We start from the raw sequence: 20,809 nt of genomic DNA, 5'->3' as shown, positions 1-20,809 counted from the left end.
AGCATCCCATCCTTCTAAAATATCTCAACATTCCACTTTTAATTACACACTTAGACATGGTGTATAAGTATTAATAGTGAAGCCTATCACTTCTGCCAGAATTTTAAGAGATAGAAGCTATTCTTACCCCAAGAACCCCATAGACGGGACTCTTAACCTCGACTATAAACTTTAACTCCTCTCATTTCTACTACTCACAGTTCACAACTGAATATGAAGAGTGTTGATGAGATTTAAGAGTTAATAGCGAGACTCAAGGAAACAGAATTTATTATATAAATAACAGAAAATGAATTGTAAGAAAATGTGGCCTGTCAACTTGGGTGAGCTCTAGAATTTATCCTGTTAAATATGCCGCCTCTGGCAGAAGCAGAAAGAAGCATCTTTCAGAAAAATATGGTTGCTGTCTTTCAAGATGTAAATCTCAAAGGGCTTATGATATTCTCCAAATATTTCCTAAATTTCCTTTGAATGGAGTCAGTCAGTGGTTTAAGGCTTGGCGCCACTGTTTGGCAGGGACATATCTACATGTTCTAGATCATACAGGCAAGCTACTTATTAACTTCTCTGAGCCTCATTGGGGATTACAATACCTGTATCTTAAGGCTGTTGGAGGATGAACTGAGATCCACATGTACAGTACTTGACAGTCATCATAAAATAAGTGGCAGCTTGCATGGCACTCTGAATATCCTCCTCTTAAAGCACAGCCAGGGCTCACTTATCTGTGCATCCCAAGTCCCTGGTACAGGTGAATAGCATACAATGGGTGTTAAATAAATGTTTGCTGACTAAACAAACTGGAGATAATAATAACAATGACATGTTTATTAAATACTTATGCATTTTGATATGTACTATATACACACACATACATATTGTTAATATATAATCCTCATACACCCATTAGGTATGTACCACTATGAAATGAAGGAGTGGAGAGGTTAACAACTTGTTCACACAACTCAAAAGTGATAGAGCTGGAATTCAAATCCAAGCCCCTGTTCTTGAATATTATCCTGTGCTTCCTGCACCCTGCTCAGACAGTGCAGGAAGGTGACAGGAGAAGGTGACATTTGAGATGGATCTGGGAGGATAAGAAGAATCCATCAGGCATATAAAGGAAAAGGCATCTGATAAGAGAAACCAGCACGTGCACAATGGAGTAAAATGCACAGCACGTTTGGGTTCAGATCATCACCACGTGGAAGGGGATCCCTGGACAGGAGTCTATAAAGGTGGCCCAGTCTGTGAAGGACTACAGGCTATGAAACGCCATGTTTTTATCTTAAGGCCAGTGAGAAACACCTTTGAGCATGATCAGAGCTGTCCTTTGGTAATTTACATCCAGCAGGTTTGTGGATAAAGAACTGAAAAAGGGCCCAGAGAGAAGACAGGAAGACAGAAAAGAAGTTTAGCCACTGACCTGGTCTTCAAACTACCACACAACTGCACTCATCTCACATGCTAGCAAAATAATGCTCAAAATTCTCCAAGCCAGGCTTCAACAGTACACGAACCGTGAACTTCCCGACATTCAAGCTGGATTTAGAAAAGGCAGAGGAACCAGAGATCAAATTGCCATCTGTTGGATCATCAAAAAAGCAAAAGAGTTCCAGAAAAACATCTATTTCTGCTTTACTGACTATGCCAAAGCCTTTGACTGTGTGGATCACAACAAACTGGAAAATTCTTCAAGACACAGGAATGCCAGACCACCTTACCTGCCTCCTGAGAAATCTGTATGCAGGTCAAGAAGCAACAGTTAGAACCAGACATGGAACAACAAACTGGTTCCAAACTGCAAAAGGAGTATGTCAAGGCTGTATATTGTCACCCTGCTTATTTAACTTATATGCACAGTACATCATGAGAAACGCTGGGCTGGAGGAATCACAAGGTGGAATCAAGATTGCCAGGAGAAATATCAATAACCTCAGATATGCAGATGATACCACCCTTATGGCAGAAAGCAAATTAGAACTAAAGAGCCTCTTGATGAAAGTGAAAGAGGAGAGTGAAAAAGCTGGCTTAAAAGTCAACATTCAAAAAACTAAGATCATGGCATCCAGTCCCATCACTTCATGGAAAATAGAGGGGAAAACAATGGAAACAGGGACAAACTTAATTTTCGTGGGCTCCAAAATCACTGCAGATGGTTACTGCAGCCATGAAATTAAAAGACGCTTCCTCCTTGGAAGGAAAGTTATGACCAACCTAGATAGCATATTAAAAAGCAGAGACTTACTTTGCTGACAAAAGTCCATCTAGTCAAAGCTATGGTTTTTCCAGTTGTCATGTATGGATGTGAGAGTTGGACCATAAAGAACGCTGAGCGCCGAAGAATTGGTGCTTTTGAACTGTGGTGTTAGAGAAGACTCTTGAGAGTCCCTTGGACTGCAAGGAGATCCAACTAGTCAATCCTAAAGGAAATCAGTCCTGAATATCCATTGGAAGGACTGATGCTGAAGCTCCAATACTCTGGCCACCTGCTGCGAAGAACTGACTTGTTGGAAAAGACCCTAATGCTTCAAAAGACTGAAGGCAGGAGGAGAAGGGGACGACAGAGGATAAGATAGTTGGATGGCATCACCGACTCAATGGACGTGAGTTTCAGCAAGCTCTGGGAGTTGGTGATGGACAGGGAAGCCTGCCATGCTGCAGTCCACGGGGTCGCAAAGAGTTGGACACAACTGAACGGCTGAATTGAACTGAACTGAACTGGTCTTCCACCTCTGAGATGCTGATCATCTCAACATCATTTTTTAAGCGATGTCTTAACATGAGTGGCAAACAGATGGTGGTCTCTATACAAACTGGGTCATACCACCTGGATGAAGATTTTGCTCTCAGGTAGGTTTCACCTGGTTTATTTACCTGGTGGCAAAAGAACTCAAGCTACCCAGTGACTGCCAGGCTCTTCTCTTTTGTTTAGGTAATAGAAACACTTCCTTATTTTGTGTGTTGGGGGGTGGTCAGCTACCTGTGCACAGCCTGAAAGGTGTCCCCCATGTTCTCTGGAGCCTAGCTACTCTTGGCAGAGCTGAGGCTTGGCACATTTGTTTCTGTTCTGGTGACATTCTATGCTTCTGTTTCTTGGATTCCATCAAGATAGTCACTATTTTTACACTATTGTATAACTATGAGAGATTATATTTTAAACTCAAATGCTTGTTTATCTTATCTTGTACTTTTGTATTAGCTTTCTGCAGAAGGATACTCAAGATAGAAGAAATTCTCAGCTCCAATTTTAAACCTGGAAAAAGATATAATGTACAAAGTCTGTTTGGGTAAGTTCCTAAAAAAGCATGGAGAAAGTCATAGGTTTTGTCTTTCAGAACACCCTTCACTGCAAAATGCAGAGTAAATCTGCCCGGCCAGATTGTAAAATGTCTTGGTCTCCTCTTCTGCTTAAATCATGACCAAAAATTTACTTCTGAGGGAGGGCTGGTACTATATTAAGCTTAACACTGCTTCACATTAAGGAGGCTGATCAAAATTTAAGGAGAGAACAGAGTCCAGAAATAGACCTACACACATACAGTCATCTGATTTTTTGATAAAGATCCAAAGGCAATACAATAGAAAAAGGATGGTTTCTTCAATAGCTGATGTGGAAACAACTGAACATTCACATGCAAACAAACTTCAATTTCTGCTCTTCAAATGACATCATCAACACCTCGAGCCCATCAGGACAGCAACTATCAGTAAAGAAAGTAACAGTCCTGGTGAGGATGTGGAGAGACTGGCATCCCTGTTGTACTGGGCTTGAACACAAAATGGTACAGCTGTTGTGGGACAGCAGGTATGGTGGTTGCTCAAAAATTTAAATATACAATTACCATGCGATGCCACAATTCCACTCCTGAATATACATCCCTAAGTACTGACAGCAGGGACTGAGACGAGTAATTGCATATCCACGTCCACAGCGGCAGTACTCACAATGGCTACTACATGGACGCAGTCCAAGTGTCCACTGACATACGAATAAATACACAAAATGTGGTATCTTTTACATACCACGTCTGTAAAAAAATATCTAATACATATGTACTTTTCTCTCCCTCTTTCTCTCTCAATATAACCTTAAAAAGGAATGCTACAAATGGATTCTGGCATGCTACAAACGGATCCACCTTGAGGACTTTATACTAAGTGAAATAAGTCAGTCATGTAAAGACAAATACTGCCTGATTCCACTTACATGAGTAGGGCAGTCAAAACAAGAGACAGAAAGCAGAAAGATGGCTGCCAGTGGCTGGGGAGAGGGACAATGGGGCAGTTATTATTTAACAGGTACAGCACTTCCGAGTTTCAAGGTGAAAAGAGTTCTGGAGACGGATGGTGGTGATACATTCACAACACGGATGTAGTCATTATCACTGAATTGTATACAATTTTGAATATACAATTATTAAGTAAATTGTAAGACAGTAAATTTAATGTAAAGTGTGTTTAACCACAAAAAAATTGGAAAGTCAAAGACATTGCTTAGAGGATGAAAAGACACGTCACAGACTAGGATAAAAAATTTGCAAAACACGTACTCAGCGAAGTACTTGTATCCAGAATATATATAAAAAAAGCTTTCAAACTCAATAATAAGAAATCAAATAATCTACTGTTTTTTTAAATTGGTAACAGTACAAACAGACACCTCGCCAAAAGGTGAATGGCACATAAAAAGAATATCAGCATTATCAGTTGTTAAGAGAATAGAAATTAAAACCCCAACAAAACGCCACTAGTTGTCTGTCAGAATGGCTAGAATTTAAACACTGACAATGCTAAGTAGGCGCTGAGAAGGATGCAGAGCCACTAGAAGGGTCATACAGGACCGGCGGAGATGCAAAACAGCACCGCTGCTCTGGAGAACTGTTTGGTAGTTTTTTTAACAATAAAGTGAAATATATACTTTCAAACTGGCACATGCATACAATCAAATACTATTCAGCAAGAAATACCAACAAAGAACTGATACAGGAAACCACCTGGAGGCGCTTCAAAAGCATTTTGCTAAGTGAAAGAAACCAAACACCCAAGGCTCCAGACGGCATGATTCTGTTTAGATGAAGTTTCAGAAAATGGAAGGAAGCGGAGAGAAGAAAGAGCTGTTCTGGGCTGAGTGTGGAAGGCAGGTAACGGCGAAGGGGCACAGGGGTTACTTTGTGAATCACGGAAATGTTCTCGATCTTGATTACGGAGGTGGTTACATAGCTGTATGAGTTTGGCAAAGCTCACAGAACTTTCTAACCTTTGTCGTTATTGCTAAGTCGCTCTTCGAGTCAAGCTCTTTTGCAACCTCATGGACTGTAAGCCCACCAGGCTCCTCTGTCCATGCGACTTCCCATGTAAGGATACTGGAGTGGGTAGCCATTCCCTTTTCCAGGGGATCTTCCTGACCCAAGGACTGAACCTGCATCTCCTGTACTGCCTGTGGATTCTTTATCACTGAGCCCCCTAGGAAGCTTTCTAATTTGGGGTTACATCAAAAAGAATGATTTTTATTATACGTAAGTTTACCTTATTAAAAAACTTTAAAAAGTTATTAAAAAACTTAAAAAAAAACCCAAGAAGTCAAGCCTGTGCAGCGAAACAGAGTATCCTGTGGGATAGAAAAATTCATGCTCACCAGTAAGTGCTCACACCCTTGACAGAGTTAACAGCTCCTCCAACTGTATATGCCTGGTGGATGACTAACACGAAATGCGTTTGTTCTAACCAAAGCAAAAATTAAATCTGTTGAACTGCTGCCTCAAAAAAGGGGTAAGAAAATATGGCTCTGATGGAGGTCTATGGAATTAAAGTCATTGGTTTCTGATCTGGACATGACTGAGTCAAACACTCAGAACAGATTTATGGGATGCTGAGCACGGAGCTGGGTCCCGGACAGGACGCAGAGGGAGACTTCACACAAACGCTGCCCACAGGACGCGTGTTTACTGGAACACTGACTTCACTCTGACACCGAAAGGCTGCATTTATTCAAGCTGTGTTGACAAAGGAGTGTGGCTTGTTCTTCCAGATACCCTGAAACACTGAAAGCTTAGGTTAAACACTAATTATGAAAGGTAAGAATAGCATCAGCCATCACACACTAAGCCACTTCTCTTCACTTTTAAAGTGCTTTGAGTACCAGGATTTTAAAACATTTTTGGCAAGTAGCCTTAATACAAGTTATAATTACAAAGAAATCTTTCAGTTTTTAACTCAAAGCAGTTTTTAACTCAGAATCAAAATGAGTGATTACTTAGGTGATTACATAATCCTTAGCGTCCATACAGACCACTGTTTATCAGGCCCTGGTTTCAGAGAACTGTGCCACCAGTGTTTTCCGTGCTGACCCCAAATACAAAAATGTCCACATCCTAACCCAGTGCTACAGGCGGTTCCTAAGCCTTTGCTCCATTATGTGCTATTTCAAAGTCATAAATGCAAATATTTGCCTAATTTAATTTTAAATAAAGCACTGACTATACATTCTCATTTTAAAAATAGTAAAATAAACATTAAAAGAGTAAAGGGAAAGACACTATTTAATGAAAGTAGATTTTTAAAAAGAAAGCTGGGTCATTAAAAATATTGAACTTCAAATGTCTGATAAATCATGATTTAAAATCTGGAAAATAAGTTCCAAGGTAAATATTATACCTCAACATTTCCCAACACAATCCTGACATTTCCCTTGACCTTAGCATCGTATATTACTGCCAAAGCAAGTGAAAAACATATTATATACGTATATGTAAATCTAGAACTGTTTGTGGCCAGAGTGTTTTTTGACTTCTGCCAATTCCTGGCTGAAAGGACTTAGTGAACCCATTGGCCCTATCATGTATTCCCCTTCCTCCACTGCCGAAAGAGAAAAAGTCACTGAATTTCACTGAAAGAGAAAAAGCCACTGGCTTCATTTCTGGGTATATACCCAAAGAAAGCAAAATCACTATCCCAAAGAGGTATCTGTACTCCCACACTCATTACAACATTATTTATAATAGTCAAGACATGGAAATAACCTAAGTGCCCACTGTCAGATGAATGGATAAAGAAGACTCTTTTTATATATATATACACACACACACATATATATATATTCACATACATATTATATAAAGGAATATTATTCTATCATAAAAAGAAGTTGTAACAACATGGATGGACCTTGGGGGCAAGATATGGTAAATGAAGTAAGTCAGAGACAGACAAAAACTTTATGATCTCATTTATATGTGGATTCTGAAACAAAACCAAAGTCATAGAAAAAGAGATCAGATTTGAGGTTGGCAGAGGGTGAGGGGCAAAGGAATTGGGTGAAGGTGGTCATAAGGTACAAAGCTCCAATTATAAGATAACAAGCAACATTATGTAATTAAGTAATGAGCAACATGATCACTAGAGTTCACAATGCTGGGTGGTATATTCATAAGTCGCTAAGAAAGTGATCAATGCAAAGAAATAGAGGAACACAACAGAATGGGAAAGACTAGAGATCTCTTCAAGAAAATTAGAGATACCAAGGGAACATTTCATGCAAAAATGGGCTCAATAAAGGACAGAAATGGTATGGACCTAACAGAAGCAGACGATATTAAGAAGAGATGGCAAGAATACACAGAAGAACTATACAAAAAAGATCTTCACGACCCAGATAATCTCGATGGTGTGATCACTCACCTACAGCCAGACATCCTGGAATGTGAAGTCAAGTGGGCCTTAGGAAGCATCACTACAAACAAAGCCAGTGGAGGTGATGGAATTCCAGTTGAGCTATTCCAAATCCTGAAAGATGATGCTGTGAAAGTGCTGCACTCAATATGCCAGCAAATTTGGAAAACTCAGCAGTGGCCACAGGACTGGAAAAGGTCCGTTTTCATTCCAATCCCAAAGAAAGGCAATGCCAAAGAATGCTCAAACTACCACACAATTGCACTCATCTCACACGCTAGTAAAGTAATGCTCCAAATTCTCCAAGCCAGGCTTCAGCAATATGTGAACCGTGAACTTCCTGATGTTCAAGCTGGTTTTAGAAAAGGCAGAGGAACCAGAGATCAAATTGCCAACATCTGCTGGATCATGGAAAAAGCAAGAGAGTTCCAGAAAAACATCTATTTCTGCTTTATTGACTATGCCAAAGCCTTTGACTGTGTGGATCACAATAAACTGTGGAAAATTCTGAAAGAGATGGGAATACCAGACCACCTGATCTGCCTCTTGAGAAATTTGTATGCAGGTCAGGAAGCAACAGTTAGAACTGGACATGGAACAACAGACTGGTTCCAAATAGGAAAAGGAGTACATCAAGGCTGTATATTGTCACCCTGCTTATTTAACTTATATGCAGAGTACATCATGAGAAATGCTGGACTGGAAGAAACACAAGCTGGAATCAAGATTGTCGGGAGAAATATCAATAACCTCAGATATGCAGATGACACCACCCTTATGGCAGAAAGTGAAGAGGAACTCAAAAGCCTCTTGATGAAAGTGAAAGTGGAGAGTGAAAAAGTTGGCTTAAAGCTCAACATTCAGAAAATGAAGATCATGGCATCCGGTCCCATCACTTCATAGCAAATAGATGGGGAAACAGTGTCAGACTTTATTTTGGGGGGCTCCAAAATCACTGCAGATGGTTGACTGCAGCCATGAAATTAAAAGACGCTTACTCCTTGGAAGGAAAGTTATGACCAACCTAGATAGCATATTCAAAAGCAGAGACATTACTTTGCCAATAAAGGTCCGTCTAGTCAAGGCTATGGCTTTTCCTGTGGTCATGTATGGATGTGAGAGTTGGACTGTGAAGAAGGCTGAGCACCAAAGAATTGATGCTTTTGAACCGTGGTGTTGGAGAAGACTCTTGAGAGTCCCTTGGACTACAAGGAGATCCAACCAGTCCATTCTGAAGGAGATCAGCCCTGGGATTTCTTTGGAAGGAATGATGCTAAAGCTGAAACTCCAGTACTTTGGCCACCTCATGCGAAGAGTTGACTCATTGGAAAAGACTCTGATGCTGGGAGGGATTGGGGGCAGGAGGAGAAGGGGACAACAGAGGATGAGATGGCTGGATGGCATCACTGACTCCATGCGCATGAGTCTGGGTGAAGTCCGGGAGTTGGTGATGGACAGGGAGGCCTGGCGTGCTGTGATTTATGGGGTCGCAAAGAGTCAGACATGACTGAGCGACTGAGCTGAAACTGAACTGAAGAAAGTGAATCCTAAAAATTATAATCATAAGGAAAAAAACTGGTAACTATGAGGTCATGGATGTTCAAACTTACTGTAGTAATCATTTCACTATATGTGTGTATATGTATGTATGTCACGTCATTATGCTGTATACCTTAAACTTCAATAGTATCACATGTCAACTGCATCTCAATAAAACTGGACTGAAAATAAACAAATGCTCCAGAGTTAAACTCGAGGCTGTGTAGTCCTACGTTTGCATATGGACTTCCCCTGTGACGTGGGCCACTCCAGTCAAGTGCAGTCTGGGGCAAATTTTGGAAGCCCCCAGACCTTCCTCCAGGGCAGCACAGACAGAAGAAGAGTTTTCCAGTCACTGGCCAGAGAGCTCTGTCTAGTAGTAACCAGCAGCGCTAAAACCAGAGATAAGCTCCTTTGTGTTTACCCCAGGAAGACACTTCTATCTACTTAAATGGATGCTTTCTCAATTGAGAAACAAAATGAAAGATAAGATACAGGTTTAAACCTGCTTGCCAATCAAACAGAATATTAGATCAAAAATACATCTAACTCAGGATATTCGAGAATGCTGATCTAAATTCTGGTGTTAAGACGAAAGCTTAAGATGCATCCTTTGAAGGCTGGCTCAACAACAGTTGTCACTGAAGCCCCACTGATCTAGACTTGATTTCACACTGAATTCATTATCATTTCTCTTTTTCAGGGACAATCAAGATTCTCAAAGCACTAACCCAATTTGACTTTTACATCAGTCACTAGCACTTTGCTGAAATAAACCTTTAAAGGGACAACTCTGCAATTCCAGTCTTCCTTAAAACAATTTGGATAGGTCTAAAAATTAATCAGGGGACTTCTACTTCCAAGAAGATGGAGTATAATTCTTCCTAATCTGTCCACTAGTACAACTAAAAGCCCAGTTTATGGAGCAAACACAAGCTGACTGAAAGGTGGAGGGAAGAAGGCAGAGCAGGGAGGGAGCTGAGAACTTAAACCAAGGCTGGTGACCCCTGGGTTTTCTTTTGCCTCATATAACCCAAACTCAGAGCCAAAGGAGCTAGATATGGGCAAAAATCAACAGCCGCTGACAAAAAAAAAAGTCCTTTCAGAAGCCTATTCTTTGTAACCAAAGGACCAGAAAAGGGACAGTATAGCAAGACAGGAAACTTTCAGATAATAAAACTGCTCTAATGCAGAGAACACCACACACGCACACACTGTGGCCCCAACCCCACCGAGGTCAGCAAAATCCAAAGGGTATGTAGATTTCCACCCCCACCAGGGTGTAAGGAGGCACCCCACCACCCTGCTGGGGCAGTGGCTGAGAAAGCCATGTGGGGAGAAGAGACCTTCATTCCTAATTGCTGGTAATAGGTCCCTCCCTCTCCCAGTGGTGCCAGTGAAGACCATGTGGCTAGCCTGGACTTCCATTCCTACCCAGGTGTCAGAGGAAGCACAAGAAGATTCAGGGTTTTTAGCCTCACCCACTCCCACTGCAGAGATCATGTGGGAGCTGAAACTCCCTTCCTGCCCATCAGTTTGTCAGGAGAGGTCAAGTGGAGATCCTGGACTTCTACCTCTGCCTGGCAATAACAGGGCAGTGTTTCCCCTTCTCTGCTGGAGCAGTGTCAGAGAAAACCAACTAAAACTGAAGCTTTAAATAAGACCCAGACTCTCATAACATAAGAAAAAGTCCAGATTTCAACTGCAATTCACTTGTTACACCAAGAGCCAGAAGATCTCAAACTCAATGAAAAAAAGACAGTCGAGGCCAACACCAAGAAAGCTATTACAATTACCTAACAAAAATTTTCAAGCAGCTATGGTAAAAGCAATTAGGAAGATATTGAAAACAAATGGAAATAGAAAGCCTCAGCAAAGACACCGCAAGTCTTAGCAAAGGAAAACAAGACATAAAGAAAAAACTGAATGGCAAATTTTAAGTGAAACAAAAGTTGAAATAAAAAACTTGTGGATAGGCTCAATAGCAGAATGGAGGGGACTAGGAGCAAATCACTGAACTCGGAGATAGGACAAAATTACCCAATCTGAATCAACAGACAGAAAAGTTTTTTTTTTTTTTTAAAGAGTAGTTGGTATTGATAAACCTGTGGGCCTGTAACAAAGGACCTCATATTTGTGTCATCAGAGTCCCAGGAGAAGAGGAGAAAAGAGCAGGGCTAAAAAAGTACTTCAGAAAATAAAGGCTGAAAACATCCCAAATTTTGTAAGAGACAACCTTACAAATTCAAGAAGCTAAGTGAATCCCCAATAGGATAAACCTGAAGAAATCCACGCTGAGACATATCATAACTAAACTTCTGAAAACTAAAGATGATACAGATACTTTGGAAGACAGTTTGACAGTTTCTCATGAAACAAAAAGCCTTCTCACCATACAGTAGAGCAACGGTGCTCCTCAGCATTTACCCAGATGAGCTGAAACCGTGTGGGGTCAGTGTTACACGGGAACACTTTCTGCTCAGTTTTGCTGTGGACCTAAAACCATCCTAAAAAATAAAGCCCATATTAAAAAACAACAACAACAAAAAACATCAGGGACTTCCCTGGTGGTCGAGTGGTTAAGAATCAGCCTGCCGGTGTGGAGGACATGAGTTCAGTCCCTGGTCCAGGAAGATTCCACATGCTGTGGGACAACCAAGCCTATGCATCACAACTAGTGAGCCTGTGCGCTAGAGCTGGGGAGCCGGGGCTACTGAAGCCCGCATGCCGCAAAGCCTGCATGCCGCAAAGCCTGCATGCCGCAATCGGAAGCCTGCGCACCGCAACTGGAGAGTAGCCCCCACTCGCAGAAACCAAGACCCAGCACAGACAAAATTAAATAAAATAGCTAAATTAAAAAAGAAGTTTTCTATAAAAGAATACATTGAACTGAATGAAGATGAAAATATAACATCAGAATTTGCGAGATATTGCAAAAATAATACTAAGAGAAAAACATGTGGCACAGTATGCATATGTTAGGAAAAGGAAACGTCTCAAATCAATAATCTAAGTTCCCTTCCAAGAACCTAGAAAAAGAGCAAAATAAACCCAAATTAAGCCTAAGGAAGGAAAATAATAAAGAACAGAAAAGGTATCAGTTGAGTTGAAAACATCAAAAGTGGTAGAGAAAAATCAGTGAAATACAAAATGGGTCTTTTTTTTTTTTTTAAAGATCAAGAAAATTGAGAAACCTCTATCAAGTCTCATCAAAAAATAAGATGGAAGACACAAATTACCAATATTACAAATGAAAGTGGGGATGTTAGAAACAGGAGCTGTCTCTTCAGACCCTGCAAGCATCGAATAGATAATGAGGGAATAATACTATGAACAACTCTATGACAACTTCGATGAAATGCATCAAATCTCAAAAAACAAAAATGACACAACTTATCCCATATAAAAGAGACGATCTGAATAGCTCTATAGCTATTAGAGAAACTGATTTTGTCATTTAAAAATTCCACCCAAAGAAATCTCCAGGTCCAGACGATTTCACTGGGAATGAATACCAGTGTTACACAATCTCTTCCAGAAAAGAGAAGAGAATACTTTCCAATTTACTTTACAAAGTTGGCACCAAATTAGATAAAGACCATACCCAAAATGAAAAGCATAGACCAATATCACTCATGAATACAGATGCAAAAATCCTTAACAAAATGGTGGCAATGAGAATTCATTAATACATAAAAAGAATTACATACAAAATCATGAGGCTTATTCTAGGCATACAGGATGGTTTAATACTTTAAAATCCATCAGTATAATCTACCAGATTAATAGACCGAAGATGAAAACTCACATGATCATATCAATTGATACAGGAAAAACATATGACAAAATTCAACATCCATCTCTGATAAAGACTCTCAGAAAAACTGGAATACAGGAGAACTTCCTCAACCTTTTAATAAAGACATACACACACACACACACACACACACACACACAAACAGCCAACAATATACTTAACAGTAAAAGACTGAAATGGGAACAAGGTAAGGATGTCCATTCTCACAACTCTTATTCAGCATACTTCTCTAAGTTTTCATCGACATAATAAAGAAAAAGAAATAAAAGGCATACAAATCAGAAAGGAAGAAATAGAAATGTTCTTATGTGATGACATCTTAAAAGCCTTCTATGTTAAAAGCCTCAAGAAACATACAAAGTCTCTTATAACTAATAAGTGAGTTCAGTACAGAGGACATAACAAAGACAGACAAAAATTAACTGCATTCCTATATACTAGTACTGAACGTGTGAATACCAAAATTAAAAACATAACTAAAATCACTCAAAAAAAAAAAAAAAAAAAGAAACACGTAACCACTTAGATTGGAGAAGGCAATGGCAGCCCACTCCAGTACTCTTGCCTGGAAAATCCCATGGACGGAGGACCCTGGTGGGCTGCAGTCCATGGGGTTGCTAGGAGTCGGACACGGTTGAGTGACTTCACTTTCACTTTTATGCATTGGAGAAGGAAATGGCAACCCACTCCAGTGTTCTTGCCTGGAGAATCCAAGGGACGGGGGAGCCTGGTGGGCTGCCGTCTATGGGGTCACACAGAGTCGAACACGACTGAAGCGACTTAGCAGCAGCAGCAGCAACCACTTAGATACGTATCTAATAAAAACATTAATAGGACTTGTATGCTGAAAACCTATACAACCCTGATGAAAGAATCAAAGAATACCATATCTCAAGAAATGGAAAGACCATGGTCACGAACTGGAAGATTCAATATAGTGAAGATGTTAATTCTCCCCAAACTGACACACAGGCTTAATTTGATTCCTATCAAATCTCAGCAAGCTTTCTGTAGATAGAGACAAGATTATTGTAATATATATGTATATATAGAATATATAGAGAAAGGAACTAGAACTGCTAAAACAAAAGACAAAATTTGGAGGAATCAGGCTATTCTATCTCAAGACTTAATATACAGCTACAATAACCAAGACAGTGGTATAGGCAGAGGGGACAGACACATAAATCAGTGGAATAAAATAGAAAACTCAGAGACCTACACAAATACGATGCACTGGTTTTTGACTGATACACTGATTTGAAATGCAAAAGAAACTCAAAAGAGGAAGGAAAGCCTTTTCAACAAATGTAGCTAAAGTGATTAGACAGTCTGAGACAAAAAACTTAATCTAGTTGTGGTTCCCTGATGGCTCAGATGATAAAGAATCTGCTTGCAATGCAGGAGACTCAGGTTCAATCCCTGTGTTGGGAAGATCCCCCGGAGAAGGGGGATCTCCAAGTATTCCTGCCTGGAGAATTCCACGAACAGAGGAGCCTGGTAAGCTATGGTCTATGTGGTCAAAAGAGTCAGACACAATTGAGCAACTAAGACTTTCACTTTCACCTTACAAAAATGAAATCACAACAGATAATGGTATTAAATGTAAAACATAAAACTACAAAACTTTTGGGAAGAGCATATGACAAAACACTCAGGTCTAGTGTGAGATAAAGGGTTCTTAGACTTGACCTCAAAAGCACAATCAATTGAAGGAAAAATTGATATATTAAAAACTTTTGTTCTGCAAAAAACTGTGTAAGGAGGATGAATAGATAAGCTACAGATAAGGAGGAAATATTTGCAAACCACATACCTGATGAAGGACTAACATTGAGAATATGAAAAGAATTCTCAAAACCCAACAGTGAAAGAAATATCCAATTAGAACATGAACAAAAGACAAGAAGGAATATCTCATCAAAGAAGATATACAGAAGGAAAAAGCACATGGAGAGAAGTTCAACATCATTAGCCATCAGAGAAATCCAAATTAAAACCACAATGAGATACCACTACACACATATCAGAATGATTAATACAAAAAGGTGATATCGAATGCTGGTGAGGATGTGGAGAAATTAGATTTTTCATGAATTGCTGGTGAGATTATAAACTGGTACATTTAATTTGGAAAACAGTTTGGCAGTTTCTTTAAAAAGCAAATATGCAACTACCATATGATCCAGCAATTGCATGCCTGGGTACTTTTCCTGGAGAAATGACTTCTCTTTACTCAAAAACCTGTCCACTAACGTTTATAGCAGTTTTATGTGTAATAGCTCAAATTCAGAAATGATCAGATGTTCTTCAAAGAGTGACTGGTTAAACTGTGGTATATTCATGTCATGGAATACTATTCTGCAATAAAAAAGAAGAAAATGCTGATATAAGCAACAACCTGGCTGAAAATCCAGAGAATTAAGCTGAATGAAAAAACTCCAAAAGATCACACTGTTTGATTCCATGTATACACATCCTAAAATGACAAAATTTCAGAAATGAAGAACAGACGAGTGGTTTCCAACAGGCTGAGAAGGAGTGGGAATGGAAGAGAACTAGGTGTAGTTATAAAACGGCACCATGAGGGATCTTTGAGCTGATGGAATTTTTCTGTGTCCTGACCATGCCAATGATTTTGTACAAAGGTTTGGCAAGATGCTAACATTAGTGGGAACTAGGTAGTGGGGTCAGTGTGACTGCTTACAGCTGCATGTAAACTTAAGAGTCATTTCTGAATAAAAAGTTTAATATTAAAAAGTTAATCAAATTGAATCTACTTCAAATTTGTTCCACCATCTGAAATAACTATTGCTTCCAAGAATCTTCTCCTTGCTGTAATTTTGTTAGCAGCCCAAAGGTTAAAGGTTTCTGAGTTAAGCTTAAGTGTCGCAAACATGTGGAGGAAATATATCTAGTATCCTGGGCCAAAAATCTGCCAAAACAAACCTGCCTACAGAAATCTAATCAAGGGACATGTATTAGATTACAGAATAATTAACTGTTCAGCAAGAACTGATACGCGCTTGATAATGTTGCATATTAATTGAGGGGCTTTTGTTTTATTATTATTCAACTCCCTTAAATTACTTATTTTCCTCCAAATAGCTATGGGAAATTTCCTTTCGTTAAAAAAATTCATCTGTAAAACACAAGGACATTTTCATTAATATTTAAACAAAAAGGCAAAGTTCCCTCACTTTCCATCTCAGTCTTTTCCCCAGGGAAAATCACTGTTGTTTGTTTGAAGTATTTTTTCAGATTATTTTTTGTGTGTCTCTAGACATATGTACAGTTTTATGTCTGTGTGTCTGATATTTTTTAAAATACAGACAGGATCACACTGTTTATATTATTCAATTACTTTACCCCCACACTGCTTTAAAATCTCTTGGAAATGTGCATGTTAGTATCCTTAGATCTAATTTAATTCATTCTTTCTAAGTGCCTTACAGTATTTTGCGGTATTGACGTACTACAGTCTAATCCTTTGGCACTTAAGGATGTTCCCGATTTTTTATATTGCAAGCAATGTAGAGATTGGTGAAAATCCTGTATGTGTTTCCTGTAGCACATATAAGGCTTTTTCTCTAGGATAGAAACCCAGAAGTAGACCTGGCTTTTCAGGTATGACGAATATTGTTGACTGGCTGAGACTATACCCATTCCCACCTATTCCCAATCATCATCTTTCCTGCTTCCAAAACAAAGGTTGGAGTGACTATGTGACCCAGTTCTGGCCGATTAAACATCACCAAAAGTTTGCTGGGTGGTCCCTAGCAATATTTCTGCTTTCCAGTTAAAAACAGCTGGACCTTTTTCCTTCCCTGAAGGTGGCTATGGTGTTTGGAGGGGTGGCAGCCACGTTACAACATGTGGTAAAGTTAAGGGAATCACAGTGATGTCAGCTGTGATGCTAATGAGTTGCTGAACTACAGCTATCGACAGTTACCTCCAGACTGCTTGCGGTGTGGCAAGAATAAACCTCTGCCAGGTTAAGCTACAGTGTTAAGTCTGGTTTTCTATTACTTGCAGCCAAATATGTTTCTAAGAGATTCAGTACTCAAATATTCTCTAAAAAGTCTGTACTCACTTCGTTCTCCCACAAAGGTTTATAACAGTATTCCTTTCCCAAAACTTTTGTTTACTTTGAATGCTGCCAGTCATTTAAATGTTTAAACAAGCTGACACAGAAGAAAAATTTCACAGGAAGTAAAGCGTCATTTCATACATTTATTGGACATTCAAATTTCCTCTTCTACAATTTTTCTTGTTCATATCTCTTGACTACTTTTCTACTGTATTGTTAGACTTTTTCTTATTGATTTGTAAATTTCCAGATAGTAAAGCAGCCTGGGCTAAACTCACACCGAAAACTGCCTCTGTATCTTTATACTATCAGTCAAGTCAAACTCGATTACAAAATAAATCTTCGGTGACAGGCCACACCTCCGACAGGGACAATCATCTCTGAGTGCTCACTACCACGTGGCAAAGTGTCAAAAAGTAATTCAACTTGTGCAAACAACCCGGGCCCCAGCCCATGCTTACTACTTCCCCTGCAAACCTCCACCTAAAGAAAGGTACATGCAACAGTGACACACCGGTGAACTAGGCAGAGTCTTTAACAGACTTCATCTCATTTAATCCAAATCAAACCCAAAAGGCAGTCATTATTAATCCTATTTTAAGAACAAAATTAAAAGTAAACTTTTAAAACCAAGAGTTTCTTTCCTATCACAAAATCTTACATTTCAGGCTGCATAATTAAAACCAAAACGATTAAGAGTTCACCTAAAACTCGAGTGATACAAAATCCATTGTGCCTGTCTAAATATATCAACATGCTTAAGCAAGAAACATTGCTAAACATGTTTAGTGGATTATGAATCTGAGGAAAGTATTCCAAAGCTAGGTTCTACAGTTTATTGCCACACTATAGTTAACCCAAAGTATTTTGTTTTAAAGTGAGAAACTAAATTGAGTAGGATTTTAATGCTTCAACAAGAAGCACTGACTACAAGAAACCACCGACCCCACCCCAGAAAGGCAGGTAAGGAATTCCTCTAATCAGTTATCAACCAACCAATCTGACGCTAGAAAACAAACAAAATAAGCAGTTAAAGATAATACAAGATTGTCATGAAAAGAAATATAAACAAGTTGAATAGAACAGGCACCATCCTTGAATAGAACAAGCACTATCCTTGAATATTTGTACATGGTTTGAATTTTGGATAACTGTCTCCACTTTTAAAAGTTTAGGAGCTAGAGGAAAAGAGAAAGTTGGGGAGGCGCCTGCTCCTGCAATCAGGTGGGGAGCAGTAGGAAGGCTGAAGTCCTGACAAATATTTTCCTGCTTTCTGCCACACCTCTCCTCACAAGAGCTGTGGATTCTCTCTCTGGCACAGCATCACACAAAGCACTCAATCCACACTGGAGGAGAAGCAGAGGCATCAAATCTCCTCAATGCCTCCGAGCAAACTGTCCCTGAGGGGACATGCCCAGCCCAGGGACAGCAGGCCCGGGCCCCAGGAACCAACAGCCCCAGCAGCAGGAAGGCCAGACCAAGCAAGGCGCTGCCCACTTGGGCCCCAGAGAGACATGGAGATCCATCTGGAGCAGCCTCCTCCAGTGCTTCAGCCCCTCTGTAAGGCACAGAAACATGCCTGGGGGGAGTCTGATTTCTAATTTTACTCAAAAGAAAACAAGTCTGCAGACACACAGTGTTTATGGTCTATGGAAACTGCAAATGAGTTGACAAATTGCCAATCTGAGGGGTGACTCTGGTGGGCTTGCCCAGGGCTTCCTGCCTGGGGAGAGTAATGGAGTGTTTTCCCCACCCCCATGCCACTCCTCAGTAGAGCTGCACACCTCACCCAACTGGCACAGCAAGGTTAGTAACACATGTTAAGAAATCTGACTCTCTGCCAAAGTCAAAGGCCAGGCTTGGAGAGGGGAGGGGGGAGCATCCCAGTGGGCTGCTCCTGACCTCGGTGCAGGTGTTTGCCAGGCACACAGCAGGAAGATTTAGTCACCAGAACAAAACAAGCCAGATTCCTTGGCCCTTCAAAACCGTCCAAAGCTCAGGCCAGCTTACTAGAGGGACAGTAACCAGGGCACGTGAGAGAGGGGGACAACAGGTCTCCAAGAGGGGCAGGGACACAAAGGAAAAGAGCAATGTGGGGTGGGTGATGGGGCCAAAATGTGCTGGAATCAAACCAGGTGCTTCAGCACCGTGCCGGCTCTCCCGGGAGGGACACACCTGGCACCCAAGGGCTCCTCCGAGGGTCCGTTAGAGCTGGGCCCTAAAGGGGCCACCAAACCCTGTAGATGCACCCAACAGGTGCCACTGAGACAGCAGAGTCAAGCAGGGGGCTAGCTCAGCAATGCTCCCCACACCCCACTTGCACAACCAACTAAACACACCCAAGCACACAGCCTCACTGTCGGGTGAACACACAGGCTCATGGTCAGGCACAGCACACACGCAGTCTTCCTAGGTGTAACTGCACACACACACCCCACCCTGCCAGTCCATGGGCACAACATACTCAACCTGCCAGTTCAGTGCTGTAAGCACACAGTCATGTTCATACACAAACTCTGTAGGGAATGAACACATACAAACTCTGCAGGCTCGGGCTCATGCAGGCACACACACACACACAACTCCACAACCCCCTAGTCAGGTACACACAAACATACATAATGTACACAAGCACACGCACAGCCTGTCAGGAAAACCGGTGCTCACACACCTTTACCATCTCTCAGTTGGCCTGTGCATACCCACAGCATGCAAGTGTACACACACAAGTGCACACACACGTAATCCGATAGACACACACACTCACAACCTATCCGTTAAGTGCACACATAGCCTTCCAACCTCTGCCCACTGCATACACACGACACACACACTTCCAACCTGCCAGAAACACACGCGGGCTCACAACTTCTCCGTTGGCGTGAGCGCACACACAAACTCCTGGCCCGCAGGGTCACCCCCACATCGCCGCCACCCGGAGAAAGGCGCACGCCCCCTCCCGCGCCCCGAGCGGCGCGGGCACACTCCCCCTCCCGCCCGCTCGCCTCCCTGCTGCGCACCCCGCACCCACGCACCCCTCCCCCAGCCCGCGCCAGGGCCCGGCAGCCAACTCCGGCCGCACGGGGAGTGCCCACGCCCCCGGCCTGCGCCCGGCCCGCGCCCCTCCTTACCTTTCTCTCCGGCGCCCGGGGCCCGGCCCTCGTCCTCCTTGGGGTTGGTCACCTGGGTGATGATGGCCGGGCCGTCCATGGGTGCGCGGCGCGGCGGCCGCCCGCCGGCCCGGCCCCCCGGCAGCCAGGCGCACGGGCGCGCGGCGCGGGGGGCGCGCGGGGCCGCGGGCCGGGGGGGCGCTCGCCGCCGCCGCCGCCTGGGCGCGCCCGCCGCCTGGCCCCGCGCTCTGTGAGAGGCGGCCCGGGCTCGCGCCCCCGCTCCCGCCGCCGCCGCCGCCTCTGGGCTGGAGCGGCCGCCGCCTCGTCACCATGAACCCCGGAGCCGCGCCCGGGAGAGCCGCGCAAGGGGAGGCGGAGCGGGAGGCCGGGCGCCGCGGGAAGCGGGAGCGGGCGAGGGGGAAGGAGCAAGCGAGGAGCGAGGGCGGGCGGGAGAGAGGGAGGGAATGAGGGAGGGAACGAGGGAAAGCGGGAGGGCGGGCGGGTGGGTGTGTCCCGGCCGGCGGACCGGCCTCCGCCGCCGCCGCCGCCGCCGCCGGCGCTGCCCGCCAGCCCCGGGGGGAG

General features: G+C 42.3%; 1 protein-coding gene across 1 annotated transcript in view; it reads right to left on the bottom strand.

Moving 5' to 3' along the window:
• Positions 1–20,393, bottom strand: part of CTDSPL (CTD small phosphatase like) — a 127,905-nt gene extending 107,512 nt beyond the window's left edge. The window contains exon 1 of the mRNA XM_025271972.3: positions 20,249–20,393. Within this exon, the coding sequence (XP_025127757.1) occupies positions 20,249–20,327 (79 nt within the window). The 5' untranslated portion in view covers positions 20,328–20,393. The remainder of the gene's footprint in view (positions 1–20,248) is intronic.
• Between the last annotated feature and the right edge of the window lie 416 nt (positions 20,394–20,809).

The sequence above is a fragment of the Bubalus bubalis genome, chromosome 21 (assembly GCF_019923935.1).
Source record: "Bubalus bubalis isolate 160015118507 breed Murrah chromosome 21, NDDB_SH_1, whole genome shotgun sequence".
Lineage (NCBI taxonomy): Eukaryota > Metazoa > Chordata > Mammalia > Artiodactyla > Bovidae > Bubalus > Bubalus bubalis.
This window is presented reverse-complemented; position numbering and strand designations above follow the sequence as displayed.